General features: G+C 35.1%; 1 protein-coding gene across 1 annotated transcript in view; it reads left to right on the forward strand.

Moving 5' to 3' along the window:
* Window positions 1-740: 740 nt before the first annotated feature.
* Window positions 741-25,731, forward strand: part of Prp4k (Pre-mRNA processing factor 4 kinase) — a gene marked incomplete at its 5' end in the record, with an annotated part of 68,836 nt that continues 43,845 nt past the window's right edge. Inside the window, 3 exons of the mRNA XM_089097648.1 lie at window positions 741-1,250; window positions 3,981-4,552; window positions 23,349-23,538. Coding sequence (XP_088953774.1) covers window positions 741-1,250; window positions 3,981-4,552; window positions 23,349-23,538 — 1,272 coding nt within the window. The remainder of the gene's footprint in view (window positions 1,251-3,980; window positions 4,553-23,348; window positions 23,539-25,731) is intronic.

Below are 25,731 nucleotides of genomic sequence, written 5' to 3' on the forward strand. Positions count from 1 at the left end.
GTCCAACCATACCTTTTTATCTTTTCCAGGATACCTTTTCCAACAATACTATCTGTATAATGTACAACATTTTTCCAAGTATGATGCAGGTTCTGATATGGTCTAACCCCCTCGTATATGGCTATTTTCCAATATACCTGAGATTGGTCTAATCTTACTACTTTGGAAGAATTGAAAAAAAAAGTCCAAAAATACATTTTTTGGTTCTACACCCTCTCCAACCCCCACAGTACTTACAAAATGCTCTAGTTCCCTCAGTTTGTTGAATTGCCAAGATTATGAATGCAAAACAGACACAATCTATTATGACAATGTTAACAAAAGTTTTTTTTGCGCCTTATTTATTTCTAATTTGTCATCCATGACATTGATCAGACTATGTAAATGCTAAGAATACTATTTTAGGGAAGCCTACAAAAAGTGGGCAATGCCTGTCCTATGGCCTGAAAGTGTCTTATTTCTGTCAAATATATCTTTCCTTCCATTGCTTGACAATATGAATGAAGTGTTTGCCCATCCCTTTGGCATTTCTGGTACAGCGCAAAAAAAAAAAAAAAAAAAAAAAAAAAAAAAATCATATTCAAAGAAAACATACAAAGGACCAAAGAAAAAAAAATATTGTGATGCCAATTTTCATGCTGAATTTTATAACATCACGCAAACTGGAGTTTGAAAATCCACTATATCCTAATTGCACAAGATTTGAGTACTTTAACTCTCATTTTTAACGTTTTAATTTTTATGTTTATAGTTCCTCTGATTCAGAAAGCAGTGTTCAAGAAGTGCAAGAGGATAAAAGTGAACTCAGCAGAAGACAAAATAATAGTGATAGTGATGATTCAGTTTCCAGCAAAGAAGCCCATAAAAAGTATAGAAAACTGAAAAAGTCTAAGAAAAAGTCAAAGAAGGCTGAAAAGCACAAAAAGCAGAAGAAGAAACATAAGAAACATAGACATGCTTCTAGTGATGAAAGTGATAGCTTGCAAAAAAAGCATAAAAAGAAGAAAAAGAAAGAGGCAAAGAGGAAGGCAAGTGATTATGAAAGTGAAGATGAAACTCCCAAAAAGAAGAAAAAAATGAAAGATGAAGACAAAAATAAACCCGGAAAGAATCATGATGTCAAAAGTATCATTGATACAATAATCAAAGAAGCTGACACTAATGAAAACACAAACGGTCACACAAATGGTGAAGTAAGCAGAGAAATGTCAGTTGAGGACAAGGAGCTAGAGGAACTCATGAGGCAAAAGGTTTGTACCTTTAACTACCACTGTATCTTGTACTTTGATAAATTTATGCTTAAGATGGCAAGGAAATTGAGCTAAAATGGATTTGTCAGGTTTTTTAGTATGATAGGTGAGCTTTTTGAGAAAAGACTTGTGCAACTCTGTTTATCAAATCTCCAAGCTTTAAGTACCAGACCCATTGATTTACTCTAAATTTTGCAATTATTCAGAAAGTTGCCCCCCCCCCTCTTCCATTAAAGAAAGAATGACTACCTAAAACTAGCTAAATAGAGACTAATTGGCTGTTTTACACAACGTTTTTGGAAGACAGTCAAAGATTAATTGATATGGATTTATAAGAACAATTGTTGACTCTTAAGGAATAAACTGGCTCTTTTTCTGCGTGATGTATTTTGAAGATAGCTTATTCTGTGGGCCCAATATGCCATTAGTCCTCAACCTATATTTTATATATATGTTATGCTTTTTTTTTTTTGCAAAATTAACAGATGGCTAGGATAGAATAACCATTGCTCTCCCCCTGGAAGATATTTTCAGATGGATCTTCTGTGCTGAACAAGTATGTTTTCCCAACCATGTATTTTAAGACATTTTCTTCCTCAAGTAATTAGAGTTATTTGTGTGCCAATATATTTGTCTTGTCTTGAAAAATTGGATCTCAATAAGAGAGTTCCTCACAAGGAACTGACTGGCCGTGCCTATAAAAGTGTGTTTAATAGTCTAAGATGGGTTTGGCAATGAAGTATAATGACTAGCAGTTATTTTTCTTTTTAATCAATAGAAAGCGTTCTAACCCTACGTCGCCTAATAATTTATATCTTGGTTCTTGATTAATCCAAATTTCCAAGAAGCTGCAAATAAGGCTTTTTTCTTGGAGCTGATATTTTGCTAAGTGTCACTTATTTTAGACAGGTTTTTTTTTTTATTCATTCTACTTATGTTGTTTATTTTTTATCTAAAATAATTTACCTTTTTTATTTTCCTTTTGATGTTGAAACCGTCGAGAGTGAAGTTCACCTCTAACACAAGTTTTTGTCTTCTTTAGACTTGTGATATATGACCTATCTAGATTAAAGTTCTTGTCAAATCAAAGGATTGAGTCCCTGGAAAATAAGACAAGGATGATGGCTTCTTCTGTCTACCCTCTCTTACGGGCTGCCCCTCTATAAAAATAAGTATTTTCTTATAAAAATTATTTTATTTTATTTAGTATATTGCTGTGTATAATCTCTGCCCGACTAGTTAAAAATAAAATTGAATTTCTTACAGTTCAACTTATCATTGGTTTCTGTGATGCTATTAAAAAGGGGGGCGATAAAGGGGCTGGACAATTTCTGGGTCTTCCAAACAACATCAAATTTCGTAAACTTTTGAATTTGATTGTTCCTAGTAATGCTGGCAGCAATTCAATTTTCAAATTTCACAGGTAAGTATTCCAAATTTTCCTTTAAAGATCTTGCATTGATTGGAATTCAGGCAGGCACCCAGCGTTGTCAGTAGACATACTATTGATGAACCATTAATACTTGTATGATATTCTTCTGACTTCTGTATAGCTGTTTCCTAAAAGAAAAAGCATTTTCTTAAATAGTTTTTCAATTGGAGCCTTTTAAAATGGTTAAACAGTGTTGGAATTGATTTGGTTATGCATCTGCCTTTTTACAGTTAGTAAGTTTCTAAATTCAAAACTTCAGCATTTTTCAACAAAAAGAATTGTACATATATTAAATTTAAGGCCTATTGCCTCAATCCCTATTGTTACAAATAATTTATAGTGAAAAAAATGTGTCACTAACTGTTCATGAAAATATAAGACATATAATGGGTGTAGGGCCATACGAAAAGAGGGTCGTCCCCAAAAAAGGTGGAAGGATGTTGTACGGGAAGTTTTAAGGGAAATGGGAATTTCTTTGGAGGGTGTAAAGATGTAGGCTTTCAATAGATTGGGATGGAGGAAGGGCATGTGTAGCTGTGTTGGTCTCAGACATCTTGATGCTATAGTGAGCGGTTTTGTAAGAGTAGTAGTGTCACTATCCCTGATCTGCTGATGGGGAGGATAGGTGGCATCATCTCCATTCCTGGACGTGTCCTAGAAGAGACCCTAACAAAATCCAGGAAATGGTAAATTATTATCAAAGCAGACAGTGTATCTTCTTTGTCAATTATCTCTGATGTTTATTTTATTCATTTGGTATCAGATTAATGCATGTCCTTACCTAGATGGATCTATGTTAAGAAATTATGCTTTTCTGTTACATGAGAGGAATTTCTATGAGATCCATTGCCTTTGTAAGTAAATTACATTTTGGGAAAAAAACAAGGTCTTACATTGGTGGTCGAAGCCATAAATTCTCTTGGAAAGTGGGCATGGGCGTGTAGGCAACTCATTTTTGAACTATCTTGGAAAATGCTGATCATTTTTAACAAGTGTAGTACAGCAGACGCAGCCAACATTTTAATTGAGTAAGGTGACAAAGGATGTTTTTTTGGAGGGAGGGGTCTCAAAAACCAAAAAAGTCTATTCTCTGGCAGTGTTTTCGTGAGATGTCCTTTGAGCTTATTTTGCAAGGATTCACCCGGTATGCTCTCTTGTATGCAAATACGGTCTTAATTTAAAATTACCCATTTACGAACCTTCAGATAATAATGCCTGCGTGTATCTGCATCTCCTTTATGCTCTTTGTATATGAGCATAATATGTATATTTTCTATTAATTTGAGGTAAATTTACAGGCGCTACTTCAAGCTCAAATTGGTGCCTTTGAGTCTGATGAGGAAAGTGTTGTATCAGCTCCTCTTAAAGAAAAAGTACATGCTAAAAAATCATCCAAATCTGAGGAAAAAGAAAAGCGAGATGAATCCCAGCCAGAGAAAGTTTCCCCTAGGAAAGATAAAAGTAAGAGAGAAAAAAGTAAAGAAAGAAGAAAAGATGAAGCGAAAACAAGAAAGAAGCCCGCAAACGATATAGTTGTAGTCGAGGAAAAGAAGCCAAAGGAAGATAAAAAATATCGACATGAAAGTGAAGAACGTGTTGTAGTTGTATCTAAAACGGACAGACCAAAGTCACCAAGACGATCTGATTCTCGAGAAAGAAGATTTAACGCAAAGGATCAGTATGACCGAGATAGATTTGATCGCCGTGAACGTGATAGACAATATGATTACAGGGATAAACGGGGGGATTATCACCGAAATAGAGGGGATCTAAGGCAAAGAGGATATGGATATGATAGATATCGGGGTGGAAGAGGAGATGGCAGAAGGTATGATAGAGGAGATGATAGACTACGGAGAGATTATGAAAGGTGAGTTGATTTTTTCACCAAAGATTGTTTATTTAAAAGAAACTTATGATCAGCCTTTGAATAACTTCTTTGACTTTTTGTATCTATGTAAGCTTGTGTTTGCATCGACTTAGTCTTGCGTCTTATTCAAATCATTATTTGAAGCATAGAAGTAAAAGTTGATGAAATTCAGAATTAAAATTTTTTGACATTTAAGTAAAGCATATTTGAACTAAAAAAGACCTGACAAATTACTTCTTTCTAGAATTTTGCTGAATATTTGCTGAATATTTGCTGAATAAGAAAAGTTTCTCCTTTCTTAGTAATGCTATTAGAAAGTTATCATTCAGCAAGAAAATGAATTTATGAGCTGAGAGAGATACAACTGTCTATTTAACACTAATCAATGCTCTCTGAAAAGCTTATGAACGTATATCGTGTCAGGTTTTTAGAACTTAAACTTGTGTAGGAGATAATCCATTTTGAAAATTTCGAGAGGTTTGTGAATTGTCTGCTGGGGTATCCCAATGGATAATAATTAGATAATGGCTCTGCCCAAAAATAAGTAAAACCGGATTCATTAAAAAAACATGCTTGACCCAAAAGTGGGCCTCTGGCCTCTGTCCCCCTTCTCCCTCTTATGATTGCTTTTGGCAAAGAGGCAGGCATGTACCAGTCCTTTAGAGCTAGAATCATGCAAATATTTTTGGGATTGAAATATGTATGATCGAAATCCAAATTAGGGCAGTAGCATCCCCCTCTCCTCGCACACCATCCTACTGCTAACTATTTAGCAGAGAGGTAGGAATGTTGCACCTTGTTTGAAGTGGAATCACATACAGATTGTCAATCTGTAGTGACGAAGACACAAACTGGGCCCTTAGGTCCTTCACCCGACCCCACCTCCCTTCTCAGCCTGTCCAATGCCAACTTTTAACAGTGCTTGTTGCTCCTTTTTGGGAAGGATTCACAAAATAATTTTCAACTTTGTGATTAGAGAACAACCCCTCCCCCAAGAGGCGTAATTTACTAGACAGAGGAAGGGCAACTGTCTCCCCAACCCCAATTCTTCCTCCCCCCGTCCCCCCAGATGAAATTTAGTGTCTTCTGAAATCTTGTCAGAACTAAAATAGGCCTACAAAATTCAAACATCCACGGAAACAGATCTGTTTTCTTTAGTATACATTTGCTTTTATGGCACTATATGGCTCATTTTTCATTGTCATTTTCGCTTGAGTTAGGAAAATTGGCTCCAATTTACCCCCCCCCCCCCCGATAATTTTGAAAAAATTACGCTATTGCCCCTCCTCACCCCATCTTCGCCCCTTCCAACTCGGTAGAAGAAAGGTAGAAATGTTGCAGCTTATTTTGAAGTGGAATCACACATGATTTTAAATTCTGCATTGATTTAAATCAAGACATTACTCCTCTATTAACATTTCTAATGTTCTAAAGAGGATAAAAATAAATTATTATTATTCTTGACGGATGCACATCAAGAACCGAAATGAGACAATTGCCCATTCGACATTTCTCTCTTCCAACTTTTCACTGGAGAATTCGGCACGTTGGAAATGTTTGAAAAAAATTATAATGGTGATCTTTATCAGTTCACTATGATTCTGAAATCTTTATGATTTCAGGTATAAAATGGTCCTAGGCCCCTCAAAGATGACTTTCCCTACACTGCAATATTTTTTTTTATTTTTATGATTATGGTTGTTGTTTTTTTTTTTTTTTTTTTTTTACTCAATTTGCCAACATCCGATGAATAAGGTCAGTGAAATTTAATTGATGACTCATACTTAAGAAATGTTCACAGAGAATATTAATGCAATAAGCCGGTGTATTTAAGCTTTAAAGATCGAGGCGTTTAAAGAGCAACGAAACGTAAATTTGCACAACGTAAAAGGAAAAAAGGACATTTATCTGGTAATAAAATGAATGACATGCTATCACATCCAACAGGGTTATGTACATGTGCTGATTTGTCTTTGACAACGATACTATTGATAATAATCAACACAATACATATTTTGGCAATTAATAGGAAAGTATTTACATGACAATCAGTGAGCTATAGAGATAAAAATCGTTTTCAGCATCAAATATATATGAAACAACTTTTGGATGTTATATTTTGAGACAAAATAACGTAGCCATTGCTTGTAGTAGCTGTAATTTTATAAATATCTGCATAGATTTAGACTGGTTTTATGTCTTGACAAACTGATAAAGAATTTGTATATGGTGCATTTTAAAACTAACAACATGATTTGAATGTTGAATGTGTCTTATTTTGAGACCATCTTTAAGGAATGTCTCATCATTTTTTCTTTTGAAGGAAAACTCTTTCTAAGACTACCATTTTTGAAGCTTTAAGGGGTTGACACTGGTTGTCAATCAATCATGAAGAAACAAAATCAATGTGTTGCTCCCACGCCAGTTCCGTCAGCAAAGTCTCCCCAAATTTGCTGCGAAAATTCATGTTGCCCTGGCTACGTAAATCTAGTTATAGGCCCCTATTTCAAGTTGACAGATCTACAACTTGAGTCTCAACTTTGACCTATCAGAATGAAAGCAGGGAATATACCTACCTACAAATATCTCACCTCTCCCTGATTCGTATGATCATAGAGACAGCGCAATAGCATTGCCTAAGTAAAGAACGATGTTGACAAAATGTATTATTATTTTTTTGTTTTTCTTTTTCTTTTTCCATACCAGGGCACTTCGTATCGAAGAAGTTGTCGTAGAAACTTCGAAAAGGGCCCGTTCGATTGGAAATTGGAGTGGCTAGTGCCCTTTTTAATGCTCGAAAGTGATCGGAGGGCAACTAGCCCCCCCCCCCTCCACGCCCATCATTCCCCCAAACACATCCAATCAAAATTTGCACTTTACTGAAAAAAATATAAATGTTTTTACTTTTATAACTTTAATAAATCAAATGATATTAATATTTTGATTACTAAATATAAGTATATGTATATTAAACTGACAATGCGTATTCATTTGTATTTTTTCAGTGAAATATAAATTATGTTCTGGCCTTGGGAAGGCATAGGGGTTTTGAGCCCAACTTATGTTAATTTCTGCTCATTTTGAGTTTGACTCGGTTATTTATTGTAATTTCTGTTCATTTTGGGTTTTATTTATTTATTGATGCTGATTTGTGGTAGTTTCATGCTTGTTAGATTATTTGATTTTATTTTTGCTCATTTTTTGTTTAATGAGAGTTCTTTACTTTTATTTGAAAAACTTATTTTGTGAAAGTTTTTTTTAATTAATTTACAAAGAAGAACTAGCTTAACTACATCTTGGTACCACAGTATAAGAGAAGTCATGAAGGAAAAAAAAAAGAATTGATCTGAGAAGTGGTTCCGGGAAATCTGGAACCGTTAGAGGCACTGTTACTTGTCTCTACACCATCACATTCGTGCATCAAATATCTGCATAGATTTAGACTGGTTTTATGTCTTGACAAACTGATAAAGAATTTGTATATGGTGCATTTTAAAACTAACAACATGATTTGAATGTTGAATGTGTCTTATTTTGAGACCATCTTTAAGGAATGTCTCATCATTTTTTCTTTTGAAGGAAAACTCTTTCTAAGACTACCATTTTTGAAGCTTTAAGGGGTTGACACTGGTTGTCAATCAATCATGAAGAAACAAAATCAATGTGTTGCTCCCACGCCAGTTCCGTCAGCAAAGTCTCCCCAAATTTGCTGCGAAAATTCATGTTGCCCTGGCTACGTAAATCTAGTTATATTTCAAGTTGACAGATCTACAACTTGAGTCTCAACTTTGACCTATCAGAATGAAAGCAGGGAATATACCTACCTACAAATATCTCACCTCTCCCTGATTCGTATGATCATAGAGACAGCGCAATAGCATTGCCTAAGTAAAGAACGATGTTGACAAAATGTATTATTATTTTTTTGTTTTTTTTTTCTTTTTCCATACCAGGGCACTTCGTATCGAAGAAGTTGTCGTAGAAACTTCGAAAAGGGCCCGTTCGATTGGAAATTGGAGTGGCTAGTGCCCTTTTTAATGCTCGAAAGTGATCGGAGGGCAACTAGCCCCCCCCCTCCACGCCCATCATTCCCCCAAACACATCCAATCAAAATTTGCACTTTACTGAAAAAAATATAAATGTTTTTACTTTTATAACTTTAATAAATCAAATCAATCAATCAATCAATCAATTTATTAATACTAAAAAAAAACAATACAATTACAAACTTAAAAATTTAAACACGCCCAAGAAGCTAAGCTTGTACAGGGCCAACAGAACAAATAAGACACTATTATAAAGCACTACAAAAAAAAAAAAAAAAAAAAAAAAAAAAAAAAAAAAAAAAAAAAAAAATTAGATAAGAGACATTTATGAAAATAGGAGAAAATAGGAGAATTATTTGAAATATATTGAATGAAAAAAAAAAGACATAATTGTGGATAGAATGCAAAAAATGAAGAAAAAAGGGGGAAAATACTATACTGGAAATACCCAGCGAGAAAGTGCCTTTGCAGAAAGAGATAGAGGGACATCAGGAGGGATGGAGTTCCATAGTAAAATAGATTGATAAACAGGAGACCTCTGACCTGATATTAATATTTGATTACTAAATATTTGATTACTGAAATGATATTAATATTTTGATTACTAAATATAAGTATATGTATATTAAACTGACAATGCACAGTCATTTGTATTTTTTCAGTAAAGTGCAAATTTTGTTCTGGCCTTGGGAAGGCATAGGGGTTTTGAGCCCAACTTATGTTAATTTCTGCTCGTTTTGAGTTTGACTCGGTTATTTATTGTAATTTCTGTTCGTTTTGGGTTTCATTTATTTATCGATGCTGATTGGTGGTAGTTTCATGCTTGTTAGATTATTTGATTTTATTTTTGCTCATTTTTTGTTTAATGGAGTTCTTTATTTTTCTTTGAAAAACTTATTTTGTGGAAAAAGTTTTTTTAATTAATTTACAAAGAAGAACTAGCTTAACTACATCTTGGTACCACAGTATAAGAGAAGTCATGAAGGAAAAAAAAAAGAATTGATCTGAGAAGTGGTTCCGGGAAATCTGGAACCGTTAGAGGCACTGTTACTTGTCTCTACACCATCACATTCGTGTTAGCAAATAATTTCTCAAAAGCAAGTTTAAATATCTAGGTTTCATTAGAGAAACTAATAAATGCGTATTTTCTACAATGAATTTTGACAAATTAAAAAACAAAAACGAAGTTTCTTCAACAGAAAGTAAGGAGCAACATTCAAACTTAAGACGGACAGAAAATATTACGTATATGAGGGAAATTTACCTTCTCCTCAATACCTAGCTCTTTACGCTAAAGTTTGAGTTTTGTCATAATTCTTCAAGAACGACTCCTGAAACACAGGGGTCGTTTAATTAAAACAGTAAGAATTTTTTAAAACTACTAAAATACTTTAGCGTGAAGAGCGAAGTATTAAGGAGGGGGCAACGCCCCTCATGTACATAATAATTTCTGTTCCTTTAAGTTTTATTGTTGCTCCCTACCTCCAGTTGATAAAAACTTGTTTTTTTTTTTCAATAGATCAAATCTTCATTGACACGAAATAAAAGAAAGTTCCAAAAAGCTGAAGTGAAGAACCCTCTTTACGCGGCCAAACGTAACCATGAACAATTAGTACAGCGTCATCCAAATAATGAAAAGGGGGCTAATTTAAAAAATCTATTTTTCAGCTCAACAAATTCCTCAACAAAGCAAGTAAAAGGACTCAGTTATGCAACTAAATTGCCAGGAAAATCTTGTTCCTCCGTGAGGCTAAAGTTAAAGTTACATATCTAAACAAGAATATCAATATTTGTTTTAACTGTTCATTGAGTGGAAGCTAGTATTCATTGTTACCCGAATATTCCCCCAAATCAAGACATATTTTCGATCGCGTGGACGTGAAATCCGGCAGGTGATACGAAATAGACTCCTATCAGAGCCGAGTGGTTAGCGCTCCGGACTTGAAATCCTGAGGTCAGGGGTTCGAGTTCTGGTGTCACTGGTTATTTGGTTTGGAATGGGGGCCAGTGGTATGACCCTATAAACTAAGTCACAGTCAATCCCGCCTTAGACGGGTGCCTGTAAAAACTTAGGGGAAAAACACGGGAAACGTCGGATAACTTGCCCCCAACCACGCATTGCACTCCCGGCCGAAGGAATTGAATCAGGAGATCGGTACCTGTCCAACGCAGACCTTCGGTCAGCATGCGAAAAAGTTTTTTAAGTTTTTATCAGAGCCACGCTTAACGTTTATGCTCCCTTTGAAACATAAAATGCATTAGTTCATCCAATTAAAATTACGATGTTATTTAGACTTGTTCTCACAGAATGATTTAAACTGGCTTTTAAAATTAAATGATAAGAAGTTCCATTCGAACGATTTTCAAACAATTTTCAATCTACAAAAAATGCTAAACAATCCCTAAAAATAAAATTCTGAATAAAACTGAACCTTTGCTATCGGTTTATAGCAAAATTTTCATCTGTCGTTGAAATAATTAAAAGTCTACATACCAAAAATAACATACCATACCAAAAAGTTGAAAAGGGAAAATAATTCTTAATAGAAGATATAATCATGTTCAAAATAAAACAAGGTACCTTGTAGTTTGTTTTTACAAAATTTGGTCAGACAGTGAGACAGATTCCTCAGATAGATTTGTATCCACTGTTTACGTTTTTTGAGTTATATTGTCTTAATAAAAGGCAGGGGAGATGGCCAATAATAGGCCCAAACCATATTTCATTACCCTTAGTCGAAATACAACCAGAAACGAGTATGTGCACCGCATAGATACTGCGATATTGTCAGCTAGTGCCATTTATCTAAAGTTATTGCTATGCCCAAAACGAAGTAATACATCTTTTGCGTATTTCAAAAGTCATCCACTGTTCACTTTTGTAGATGCATATTAGGAGAGGGCCTTTACTGATACAAAATATATTTCATTATATTTAGCTGAAATAATACCTTGCACAATAGTATGTATAATATACCCATACTATAAGTAATTACCCAATAAGAGCTAGATTCTAGTACGAGTTTCCAACACCAAGTTAACAGAAATCGCTGTTATATTCTGGAACTACTCTTAGATTCCGAAACCACAGAGGTCCTGTGGTTTTGTGTACCTTAGGGGTACACCCCTTTGTCATCTGAAGGATATCTGAAAGGCCTTTGATAAACAGAATCAAATGGTGAAACTATAGAGGGAATAAAAACGAAATTAGTGGGAAGGCTTACAGTCTTGCCTCCTAGTCACGCCATTGCAGCTACTAATTGGCGTTTGCTAATTTCGAATCCCAATCAAGTCCTTTAAGTTTTAAACAAGCTAGTTTCATTTTAAACTTGTTTTTATAATCAATCATGAGTTTGAATTACTGATAAATGGACTAAAGCCAAAAAATCTAAACGTTTATTCAGAAATACTATCAGTTGATATACATAGTTAGAAATAATAATTTTGATTTTTTTGCTTAGAGGCTCAAAATTTAATCCTAGAATTTAATATACAAAAGGGGAGAGTATTTCGAAAAAGTTTCATCTGACAACTTTTCTCCCTCGTTTTCATTCATATTTTGTAAATTATAAAATTTGTTGCTTTTCAAAAATTTGCCATTTTCAAAAAAAAAAAAAATTAAGAAACTCATTTTTAAGTTTATTTTTTTAATCACACTTTTTTTTAAATACTTTCTTTTGGGAGGCATAATTGGTCTACACTTTAAATCGGCCCGTTGCGACAATTCTTACATGATCATTAAATCTATAAATATCATAGCGTTTTTGAGAGTGATAATTTAAAAAAAGGAAAACGCACAATCTTGCTCAAACGCAACACCAAATCACATTATTCGCAGCCTTTATTTTCTAGTCTTTAGTTGCGGCTTTAGATACCCTTAATACAAAAGTTAAGTCTGCCAAAATATATAGTTTTGTTTTTGGGATGTTTAGAATTCTAACTGATGCTACCAGTTCGAAATAGACATTGTTCATAATAAATTTAATCTATTTGTAGGAATTTGTACATAGGCCCTAAAACTAATTATGAAATAAAGCGAAGTAATAAAAACGGTAATCTGATGTCAACAAGAATGCATGGGCAAAAAATTCACAATCTATCATGATGTCATATTTCTACTCTTGTCAAATCACAATACAAAGTGATAGATGACGTCATTTTGTTTTCCAAAAAACTTTTTCAATTATGACATCATTAAGGGTACTTAAGGCGCGGGCAAACTGGTAGTTTAACTCAGATTTAATAAAGCAATGTCAAGTACAACATTTAGTAATATGTATGAAACATACAACTGCCAAGACTACGAAGTCTACGAAAATTTCGAAGACATAGATACAACTTCAAACACATGCAACTACGATGGTGGATATGATTTGGAGGAATATTTTACAAATGGGTATAACTAAAGATATACATCCCAAGTGAAACCAATTCCACAAACAACAGAAATATTGCCTTTCAAGAGCAACTACGTCTTCTCCATCAAAATAAGAAAATTCAAACCTAATACAAAGATTGTTGAGTCAGCAGAAACTGACGGGGTGCAAGAGGAGACTTGGGGTGCATTTGAAAAACAAATAGCACATTCACAATAAAATGATATTTCTAACTGTACACTTTGATCCATGTTATAATCTGCTATGTTGTTGTTTGATGTAACTTTAGTTCTCTAATGATACATCCGTGTGGTGTCGATAATGGGCCATAGAGTACCACAGGGAAAACCGTATCGTGTCTAAAAAGTTGGGGTAGGGGGCCTTAGAGGTTGGTGGTTAGTAGACCTTTGGAGGTTGAGGTCCTTGATGGTTAGGGTCATTGATGATTGCGGTCCTTGATGATTCAAACATATTTTACAGATGAATCGTGTTTGTAGCTGTACTTAGCTATAATTACTATTTGAAGAAAATCAGAGTCGAAAGAAAGATAAAAATAGGCTCAAAATCAATCATGAAAACGAGAAAATTCAAAGAAAGAAGTCATCTCGTTACCCCAAATTTACATGAGGCGAAAAATATATCTTTTTAGACCTTCTATGTCCCCTCCCCGCTATTTTCATGTTTTTGCAAAACCTTAAATATTGATATTTATTTACATGTTTTAAATGTAATTAATCAGGATTTTAAGGGGCCGATACCTCAAATTATATCTTGGACATGTCCGGGTATGATTTGGAAAACAGCGAGAAGTTTTAAAAAATAGAGAGTATTGCTATTGTAGCTAATTTAGAAGGAAAATGCTCCATCAAGGCTACCAAAAAACCCTTGAAAATACTAATAATATATTGTAAAATTTTGCTATTGTAGTTAGTTGAGACGGAAGTATTGATGTCCTTGGTAAAAGCCTGGACGAGGTTTCATGTTCTTGGTAAAAGCCCGGATGGGATTTAATGTCCTTGGTAAAAGCCTGGACGTGATTTAATGTCCTTGGTAAAAGCCCGGACGAGATTTAATGTCCTTGGTTAAAGCATTTTGTATAGTTAGGATTGGTTCTACTTACAGCTAAACTACTTTGTATTAATATACTGTGAGTATTTTATAACCAATACGACATTACAAAATTCCTGTAATACTTCTCCATTGTTCCAAAATATTAATTACTAGCTGAAAATTGCTTTCGTTTTAAAACTCAATTGAAACAATATAAAACATGATTTTTTGCCGAAAAATTGATTTCTTGTGAGGGACTAGAGACTCACCAGAATAGAATTGCAAAATAGATAACAAGAAACAGCGACATGCTTGCCTATTGTTGGCGTAAGGTGGCTTTGTGTCACAATGAATTTGCATTCACAGCTATAGTATTACTATGAAACAAAAATATAATAAATACGGACACGGGAATTAAAAACCAGACTAGGGGAAGGTCATTTCAAAACACTTTGAATGTACAAACGTCTCTTTTTTCACTTGGTTTTACAGGCGAAAAAAGGGCTCCTGTAAAAGTCATAAAAAGATAGTTCTTGTACATAAATTTCAGTATGTGCATTTGTAGATGAGTAAATTCAACTCATTTCAATGTAAAAATAAATTTCCTTATTTTTATATTATCTTGTTCAACTCTGACGTAGATAATTTTGGAGACCACACTGCCTTTCCATGACGATAAATAAAAGTTCAAATAGGGATAAAAAAAGTTGGAGGAAGGGGTCCAGTCATCTTGATGAGTCTGTTACTTACAACTTTTTTAGTGTTAAGTAAAAAATTTCTATCTCTTTTATTGCATATTTTATATTGACAACACTGCTCGATGGTACTTGTGTATTATACAGAACACAGTCGAGTAGTAAAGCTATGTCATCTTGATGAGTCTATTACTTTCAACTTTTTTAGCGTTAAGTCAAAAATTTCTATCTCTTTTATTACATATTTTATATTACCAACACTGCTCGATGGTACTTGTGTATTAAATAGAACACTGTCGAGTAGTAAAGCTGTGTCATCTTGATGAGTCTATTACTTTCAACTTTTTTAGCGTTAAGTCACAAATTTCTATCTCTTTAGAGTCCCCGCTTAATGTTCTAGCATTTATGACATGTTTCAAAGCTAACATTTTAAAAGTCTGGTCTGTGCAGACAGGCCTGATCAATATATACAACGCCCCCTTATGTCATAGCAAATAAAATGGTATTTTGATTTCGAGATAGAAATTATGTAAATTCAAACAAAACACCTCTAGAAAGTCTGGTCTGATTATGTCACATCATCCCGTTAGTGTTCCAACCGGTGATTGACCTAGAAAGAGGCACGTGATCTTGTTCGTACACAGATTGTAGGCCTTTGATTGGCTGTCATCTTGTTCGCACCGTTGTTCGTACCATTAGTAGGTCAATGATCTTTTCATGCTCGTATTCACTGAACAAGTTGCGTCACTCCCATTGGTAGATCAATGCCCATATATGGACTTCCTTCCGGACTGGCACTCCATCTTCTACTACTGTCCCCTCCTCAATATCTCGCTCTTTACGCTGAGGTTTTTTTTTATAACATTTTAAAAAAGGTTGTTATTCTAATTCACGGACCTTGTGTTTCAGGAGTCGTTCTTAAAGAATTGGTCAAACTTTAGCTTAAAGAGCGAGGTATTGAGGAGGGGACAGCCCCCCTCACATACCTAATCCTTTCTGTTCGCTTTAAGTTTTGATGTTGCTCCACTCCATGGAAAGTTTTTCTCATTTAAGATACCACATACCACCCCCCCCACCAAGAAAATTCTCCCCAGAAAATTCCATCCTAACTGAAAATTCTTCCTGGAAAATTTCTTGCGCAAGATTCCGGGTGAAAATTTTTTTCTCATCACACTTTCATTTGAAAGACTTTGATTTCTGATTGTTTTTAAAATCATGCCAAAAATCCTCTCCTCCGTGGAAATTTTGACCCCCCCCCCTTCTCGTAGAAATTTGCTCCCGGAGAAAATTACCCCTGGAGAATTTATTCCGTGGAAAGCTCCCCCATTGAGAATTTCTCCTGTGGAAAATTCTCCCCTCCCCCACCTACGGAAAGATACTCTAGACAACTGCTGCCAGATTAAATTTTGCCCCGGGCAATTTGGCAAAGACAAAATAAGACTAATAAAAATAAATTTGTATAAGAATTCTGGCAAATTCCCGCAGTTTAAATTTCCCCCGGAAAGTTCATCTCCCGGAAACTTCCCTCCCAATGGAAAATTTCCCCCTTAAGAAAATTTTCCCCACCCGAAAAATGTATGCATACTTCCCAATAACAAATACTGTATGTAAACAATGGGCAAATTTTGCGACTTTAAGCCCTTTCACCAGGGGATGTGCGGGGTCATGTTATCTCTGAAGCCATAGTTATTGGGCTTTTCAACTATGCTGAACAAAACGGCATTGTAAAAATTTCGATTTGACGACTTTTAGGAACAAAGGGAGATGAGAGAGGTGGGGGACTAGTCGCCCTCCAATCTTTTTGGTCGCTTAAAAAGGACACAAGAACTATTAATTTCCGTTTGAATGAGCTCTTTCCCTATATTCTAGGACAATTGGTTCGATGCGATCACCCCTGGAACAAACGAAAAAACAAAATTAAAAACTAATAAACACGCATCCATAATCTTTCTTCTAGCAAAAAAAAAAAACAAACAAAATTTCATATTTGTGAAGGTGGGAGCTTGAAACTTGTACAAGAGGGTTCTCGGATACGCTGAATCTGATTGTGTTATTTATGTTAAGATTCATTGATTTTAGAGGTGTTTCCCACCTTGTTCGAAAATCAGGAAAATTTTCTTAGGCTCATACCGTTTTATGGATAGCTCTTAACTAAATAAATCTTATATATTTGGAATCAGTATAATTGCCAATTCTTTTAATATATCTATTGATGCCAAAATTCCGTTTTTTTTGTTTCGGTTACTTTTAAGCCGTGTAGCTCCTTACTTACAGTTCGTTACCAAGAATTGTTTAATCAAACCAGTCTTAGGTCCTGACAGGTGTTTTCGCGCAAATGCTCTCCGGTTCTGTGAACCAGAAATGCTTTTGATCCTGATCAGCGTTTTCGTATCAATCCGACTTTGTCTCGGCTGAGCCTTTGGTCAGCACAATAAAAGGCCCTAATAAGAGCTCGCTACAAATACATTTAAGGTGGCACTTGAAGGCTGTATTTAATTAGATAACTGAAAATACAAAAAGTCTGGATTTGCCTTGACGAGAACATTTCAGCATCCGAGACCAAATTCCACCAAATTTCTATATCAAAGCAAAAATTATACGAAGGCCAAACAATATCAGAGCCAAATTAATATAGAGCACTGCAAACTAAAATTTAAAAAAATTTTGAGAACAGGGGAATGAATAACGTAGTGACATTATTTGCTGCAAAAATAGAGCTTTGGGCAGTAAAAAAACTGATTAAAAAACTTACCAGTTCAATTTCCCTGAGTAAAAATGTATGTAAATAAAAAAAAGTCAATTTGTTGCTTCCAGAAGTACAAGCTCCCACAGATCTAGACAGCTTCTAGAACGCGTACGATCCATGCTGATCTGACCACGTCCTAACTTTGATATAAATAAAGGATGTAAAAAGAAGAAACACTTGTACTTTTAGAACCCACATTTATTCACATCTGATTTTAAAAATGCAGTAAAATCTAATATATATCGGCATTGTATATTTGATACTGCCTGTTTTCATACTAAGGTTCGTTCAAGTCAAGGCACTGCTTCGTTCAGTATTTGTATACACCCTCGTTCGATTGAGCCTATTCATTTCAAGATCTGCGATTGGGGCTAATTTTATAGTTTAACTCAGTATTTAAATACCACGTATTAGATACGCTAAATACCTTACTTACCTTAATTCTATAAATCCGTTCCGTCCTATTCAATAATTGCTAATAACGTGTCTGATAGTAGTCTCTCATCATCTGTTAAAGTGAGCAAAAACTTCTTTCTTACACCCTATAGTTAAGTCCATTGGCACGGTAAGAGTTTTCTATGTGCCATACTTTGTAAGATACAATCTAGCATGCGGTAAAAATAAATTTTACCGAATTTTGTAGCCAAAACACAGAACGGACAAACTAGAATAATGAAATCTAGTATGTATGTCTAGTAGAAAACAGAGTTGCAAAGACGGAAGAAGAAAACATCGAAAATGTATTTAACAAAATTCTGTATCTTCATCTATTTCTTCCCGCTCAAAAAAAAAAGAAAAAGAAAAATCATTATCACACGGATTTCCCAAAAGTTTAAAAATTTAGATGCTAGGTTTTGGATTGTGCTTAATTTCCACGCACAGCAGTAAAAAGGCACTCCCTGACAAAAGGAATAGAAGTAAACCCAGAGATGTTAATTGTATACATACATGTGAATCGTTTTGAAGATCAGTTGGTAGCACTTCGTTCTCATCTGAATCCCCGGATTCCGCCGGAGGAGGGGAGGTTTAATTTTTGGCGGAGCTAATCTGGCAGTTGGAGCTAAAAGCACTGCTTCAGGTTAATCAAGAGAATCCAGTTTACTGAAAAAGTGTAAATGTTTTTACTTTTATAACTTTAATAAATCAAATAATATTAACATTTTGATTACTAAATATCAGTATATGTATATTAAACTGACAATGCACATTCATTTGTTGAAAGTGCAAAAAATTATGTTCTGGCCTTGGGAAGGGCGTGCGTGTAACTGAACCACCGTGTAACTGAACCACAAACAACTGAACCCCTGTAACTGAAGCACCGTGTAACTGAAGCACCGTACAACTGAACCACCGTGCAACTGAACCCCCGTGTAAATGAACCCTCGTGTAACTGAACCAGCAGGCAACTGATGAATCTCATTTAACTAAACCCTCGTGCAACTAAACCCCCATGCAACTCAACCCCATTTAACTGAATCTCCATGTAATTAAACCCCCGTGTAAGTGAACCCCCGTGCAACTGAACCACTGTACAACTGAACCACCGTGCAACTGAACCACCGCGCAACTGAACCACCGTACAACTGAACCACCGTGCAATTGAACCACCGTACAACTGAACCACCGTGTATCTGAACCATCGTGCAACTGAACCATCGTACAACTAAACCACTGAATTCAGATTTTCCGTTCTCTAAAAATATTAGGCAATATCATTGTGTAAAACACAAGTTAGAATTTTTACATGTTCAACCTTGTTGAAATTGTTTGTTTCTTAAATTCACGATATAAACCCCTGTCAAAAGTATTCATGAAGCTTTGTTTTATTTTTGCAAAAGAAAAAGAAGATCCGATGTCATAAACCTTTAAAGCTGATTTATTACCTTGTTTATTACCACAAAATGAAAACAACAAAATAAGCAAAGTGGAAAAAAAACATTACAGTATGTAGACAGTGAGAGCCGCTGTTTACCCCCCCCCCCCGTGAAAAACATCCCTTGAGGAAAATACCCCGCGGAAAATAACACCTCGCGGAAAATACTCCCCTCTCCAGAAAATACTTACCTGTGGAAAATCTCCCCCTCCCCCTCCCAAAAAATACCTCTTGCGGTTGGTTAGTCTCCAATCACTTACGGATTATAAAAAAAAGACAAGAAATGCCTGGGGATTATCAAGCAATTTCTTTCTCCATTCTCCTGTCGTCTCTCCCTTAGAGCTAATTCTGTATTTATTTTCAGGCTCAATAAGAGCTGAGATGTTTCGGCATCAAAATGCACCCTTTGAGGTATCTCCCTCTACCTAGCTACAAAACAATCAGAAAACCCCATTGCAGAAGTTTCAGTTCCTTTTTAAGTTTGTTTTATTTGTCTATTGCTTACAGATAGTATTTGTCATTGGGAAACATACGGAAATTTTTTGCGTGTTTTTTTTTTGGAGGATATTTCATTAGAAGAAAGTATTTGCACGGGTGGGGGGGGGGCAAGATTTACACATAAATTCCTTTTTTTCACTTCCCTTAGAACTTCTCAATTAAACTCAAAAATAACACGGCTCAAAGAAGATTTTTAAATTTTGAAAACCATAATTTCCGCAAGAGGGGTATTTTGCAGGTGAGGGGTTTCCGTGGGTGGAGGAAGGGAAATTTTCCTTGGGGGAGAGGCGTAAACGCTTAGACCCGTAGAAAGTGACAGGGTGAAGGGAACCCCTATTAACAGACATAAAAAAGAGAAATAAATCCGGATTTGAGAGCTTATGACGTCTGATTTTCTTTGTTTTTGTGACAACAAAACAGAGCATTTTTATAAAGTAATTTATATAAATTATTTATATTTATATTTATTATTTATATTTATATTTATATATATTATTAGTAATTTATTTATATACAGTAATTTATATAAAGACTTAAAAAAAAAACTAACAATTCCAACAAGGTTGAATATGTAAAGATTCTAACTTGTGTTTTACCCAATGTAAGTACGGTGGTTGAGTTGCACGAATGTTCAGTTACACGGTGGTTCAGTTCCACGTTGGTTCAGTTACATGGTGGTTCAGTTACACGGGGGTTTATTTAAATGGGGTTGAGTTGCACGAGGGTTCAGTTAAAGGGGGTTTAGTTGCATGAGGGTTCAGTAGCACGGGGGTTCAGTTGCACGGTGGTTCAGTTGCTTGGGGTTCGGTTACGGGAGTTCAGTTTCAATGGAACCCTTGGGAAGGCATAGGGATTTTGAGCCCTACTCGTGTTAATTTCTGCTCGTTTTGAGTTTGACTCGGTTATTTATTGTAATATCTGTTCGTTTTGGGTTTCATTTATTTATCTATGCTGATTTGTGATAGTTTCACGCTTGGTAGATAATTTGATTTTATTTTTGGTCATTTTTGGTTAAATGGAGTTCTTTACTTTTCTTTGAAAAACTTATTTTGGGTAAATTTTTTGTTTATTAATATTCGTAAAATATTCATACCGTACCATGGTTAATTAAATTTCAAAGTATAACGTCTGTAACTTGTGTCTGAATTTTAACGAATCAGATTAATAGCACATTATTAAGTACTTACTTTTAAATGCCCACCTTCCCTTCAATCGGTAAGAGTGAGACCTACAAGTTGTCACTTGGATAGAAATGTTTTTTATGTAGTAATTCTTGAAAAGGATTAAAACACAAACGTTGTTTAAAAGCACCTGTATTTAAATGTCTGCATTGCCCTGATTGGTTTGTTAGAAGCAGCCTATCTAGAAAATATCACTACTGTGGTTAATTGTGTTATAAGTTGTAAGCTCTACAACTTGTGTCTGAATTTTAACCAATCAGAGGGAAAGCAGATTAAAAAATACATTGCTTAAATGCTTCACTTTAAATAGTAAATGGTAAAGCCTCCTAACTTTCACTTGGACATAAATAATTTATTTGTTGCTACTCAAAGAGTATTGGTAACTTAGAAGAGTTGGAACTGGCGCTAGTGCCGACAAAAAAGGAATCTCAACGCCGTCTAGCATTTGGGGACACTACTTTTTTGTACTATAATAATGAGAATAATTAATTTAGTTTGTTTAGTTGGTAAAAAAAATAGTGTAGTAATAAGTGTCTGATCTTAGTTCCTGACAGAAAAACGATTACAAACCTTGAAAAAAAATGCCAAACGCTAGATGGCACTGATGTTTTTTTTTGCCAACGCAAGCACCAGTTTCCACTCTTTTAATATACCCATACTCTTTGTTGCTACTCTTGAAAAGGGAAGAAATAAACCGTTCATTGTCAGGTATCTGAATCCACTTATTCATTGCTCCTCTAATCTGACCCTCTTCCTTTTCTTGAACTCAAAGGAAATTGATTCGACACTTATCTTTATTACTTTTTCACCCTTCCTGGGAAACACTTAGGAGGTAATTGGTAAATAGCATGTTGAGGCTAAGTTGCTAGATTAAGTACATGGAATTGACATTAGGGTGGGACTTGGAAACTAAGGATTTGATTCATGTGGAAAAAACTGCATTTACTCTATGTGTTCCTAAGATTGGGAATGAAATATTCTTAAATGGAGTATCTACAGAAGAAGCAAACTCAATTCTAATAAAAATCTGGAAATACAGCAAAAATTATTCTTTTTTGAAGATGCCCCCCCCCCTGCCTAGAGTAGAAGTTATCCCTTAGCAAAAGGATCCCATCAAATCGTTGACTATGAGTGCTTATGATTATTATTTATATAAAGTTTTTTACCCCCCCCCCTTGTTTCTGGTCTTGCTTGTAAGATAATATATAAATAATCAAATTTGTTGCTATTATGCATGCCAAGATACGACCATTATCTTACTTAAAATGGTTCCAAGGACTGGGATTATAGTTGGTGAATGGTAATTCTGTGGAAAATGATTTTTATATTTAAAAAAAAAATGTTCAGTTTGTTCAGTTTTAGAGAGCAATAGCCTCTCCTGCACTGCCTATCAAACCCTAAGGTCTGCAACCCTGGTGGAGAATTTCTAGCAGGCGACCTGTACCTTGTCCCCTCTTGACCTGATAAAGCAGGTTTTGTGTACAATCCTCAGTTAGAAAAGCGAAAAAAAAAAAAAAAAAAAACAAACAAACAGAATCATGTCATAGTCTTTACAAACCCTTCTACCTGTTGAATATGCATTGGTTCCGTGGCTTTTAGGCATAATATAATTTTGCCCTTATAACTTACCTACAGAAGGGGCGGAGGGGGGATGGGGAGTAGTTCCTCCTTAAGTTATTATTGCCTGAAAATCTTGTTATTCTATGGCATTTAGACCCTCCCCCGCCCCTAAATGTGGGTCTATTTGCAACTATGTATACTGAGAATGGGGAAAAATAAATGGGATAATAGTTTAAAAAAGCTATTTAGCTTCACTGCATCATACTCAGATCATATCATACTGTCAACTCTAGTTAAAGGCAGTTACACATACTTTAATTTGCTTCATAGGGGTGTGTAGGGTTTAGGGATCTTTGGGCTATGTTTCTATAAACTTAGATATGCGAAAATGGGATTTCCAGGTCTTATAAAATTTCGTTTCATTTTGAAACATACCATTTAAAATACGATCCTGTACTTTTACAAAAAAGTGAACCCAATGCATATTACCTCTTTTGAACTTTTGCTTCGATTTTTATTTGACTTCCTTTGCCCTACTTTTACTTTTCTATTTGAGGTAGAATTCAGGTCTCTGATGAGTTAAGTTTAAAATTAATTTAAGGCTATTTTGATGGTTTCTGCTTCTACTGGCAATGCTGTACTATATGTTGCTAGATGTTTTTGGTTCCTATTTCTTTCATTTTTTTTTTTTGTACCAAAGGTCTCCTATTCATTTTCCTATTCTTTGAATTTGTTGAGAACCTCTAATCAGTGTGATAATATATTTTATAGGTATGATCGCGACCGTCAGCGGCGATATCGAAAGCCATCAGATGAAGAAGAATTAGAGCGTTTAAAAAAGAAAGAAAAAGAAGGTACTTCAAGTGAAGAGGCTCTGTTAGACATTGATATCAATGAAGAAGAAGAAGATGAAGAGAAAATAATTGAGGAGAGACGGAGAAAGAGAGAAGAACTAATGAAGGTATTCGTATTATAGTGCCTGCAAAATTGTCACCTCAATATTATTCTGTCTAAATGGCACTCTAGAAACTCCTAATTGCAGTTGCAGACGTTTAAAGATTTTTGCCAGTTTAAAGAGAATTTAAACATTGCAAACTATATACGTAAAATCATATAGATAGAATTTAGCTGCTGGATAAACTGAATTTTCATTTTAAAGCTTAGGAGCTTGAATAAGTTTCTGGACAACAAACGACATAAATGGTAAGCTTGATTAAAGCAAATCCATTTTTCTTAGCCCCAGTGGCTTCACGTGGAGTCTGTAGGACGTCTTTTTTGTGTTTGTCAAATGAGTATTTTGTTTTAAGTCGGAACGTGTTTGGCCACTCGACACGCAAATTGACATAATTAAACAGTGATACAGTTTTAGAATAGACTAGAATATAGAATAGAATAGATTTATTTTAAAAAGAGCTTTCATAGCTTTGGCCTGGGCCACAACTAAATAACGCTATTTTTTACAACATTGGTCACTAAAGTGAAAAACAAAAAAACAAAATACGAACGACTAAATGCACTACAAAAAAAGGGACGAAAGAGTCCACGAAACGATCTGTACGGCACCTTGGGGGCTCAAGTTTGATTTTGCTTCGGGTATTCACATGTTTTGTGCGAGGAGGTGGTAGTAAAGAACGGTGCTACTCACATGCGAGCAACGAATGTCCAAACTTAAGCATTAGTTCGTATCGGCGCTCACGGAGAGACGGAATTTTCCGCGACTCGAGAGCGGACTCATAAGACACGTGATTTGGACTTAGTATGATTTTTGTAGCACGTTTCTGTACAGTTTCGATGTCACTACTTAGGTATTCAGTAATGTGCATTCAGTAATGTTTGAATTCTTGCTCCTGATTTTCCCCGAACATTTTTGTAGCGCTTTATTCAGCAGAAGGGTCAAAAACACACCAAATTCACCCTGGTCTGGTGATAGACCTGGCCTGATCTAGAAACCCATTTGGAATCAAAATATTCAATCTCTAGTTTTTCAGCGGCGAAATATTTCTAGTGACTCTCAAACCTCTAAGCTGTATCATTTATTGCTTTTAAATTATGCCAGTGTTGCCACCCCCTGGTATATTACTCTATATGTGAAGTATGTCGTGGCTTTTAAAGCAAAAATTTTGGGAATGTAGTTTTGAGTGCCACTATTATTTACATATGCTAGAAAAAATACACTCAACAATAGAAGCTTGTGCTAGAAGAGAAATGTAATATCCGAACCTGAGAACGACGTTGTCTTTCTGGTCAAAAACTCATTCCAGGGTATACGCGACTGAAGATTTTGAACGCTCGATAGTCCAGTTAATAAAATCGTATCAGCTTCAGTTTTTCTTCTGTGAAAAGTGACGACTTTTTGGTTAGATTAAAGACAAATTATTTCTGACTGATCAACAGAGACCATTCAAGCGGATAAAATTATTCTAAATGGCGGAACATCTCCAAAGTTTTGGTATCTTATGGAATAGGATAATTACTCTTGAGTCGTGGTATTTTCGCGGCATTACGTCTTATTTATGTCTTAATGACAAATAATTGGTCAAGTCTTCGTCTAGGTACTTGTGGTGCTGTTACGTGTAATATAATTGTCGTATTATCAGGTGTGCGTAGTTTCGATTCAATTTGCAAGAGTTAAAACTCGTGCACGAATTTTGACCAATCAGATTAAAAGCAGACTGAGAAGTACTTTTTGATTGGCTGAAAATTATGGCTCTTAAGCTAGAGCCTTAGTCAAAACCTTCGAATACTATAGATGCCATTTAATGATATTTCAAGCTTTCTCCATGCGTCTTTTCTTTGTTGGCAGTACACACATTGGGAAAAAAAGAATCACGCACGCTACTTATATGATTTTGTAGCTTGATTTTATTGACCGTCGGAGTAATATGAGACCTTTGGCTTTAAGTAACCATGAACAAGAATCCTCAACAAAGTCTGGCTTCCTCACCCTCCAAAATATATCTTTTTGTTTTTCAATAGAACACAAAATTTATAAGTTATTTAATGAAAAAAAAAAGCACAAGCTTGGTTGAAACTCAGGTAGGAGTCATTGCTATTGCACCTGAAATTTTATCTAAGCACGGAGGGAAATGGCTGATATGGCTGCTGCGAGCACTTTATCAAAGGTATAACTTTTTTAAGTTTTTTTATAGATAGA

This window comes from Artemia sp. Qi Xiang Cuo, chromosome 12, assembly GCF_049724085.1.
Source record: "Artemia sp. Qi Xiang Cuo chromosome 12, ASM4972408v1, whole genome shotgun sequence".
Taxonomy (NCBI): domain Eukaryota; kingdom Metazoa; phylum Arthropoda; class Branchiopoda; order Anostraca; family Artemiidae; genus Artemia; species Artemia sp. Qi Xiang Cuo.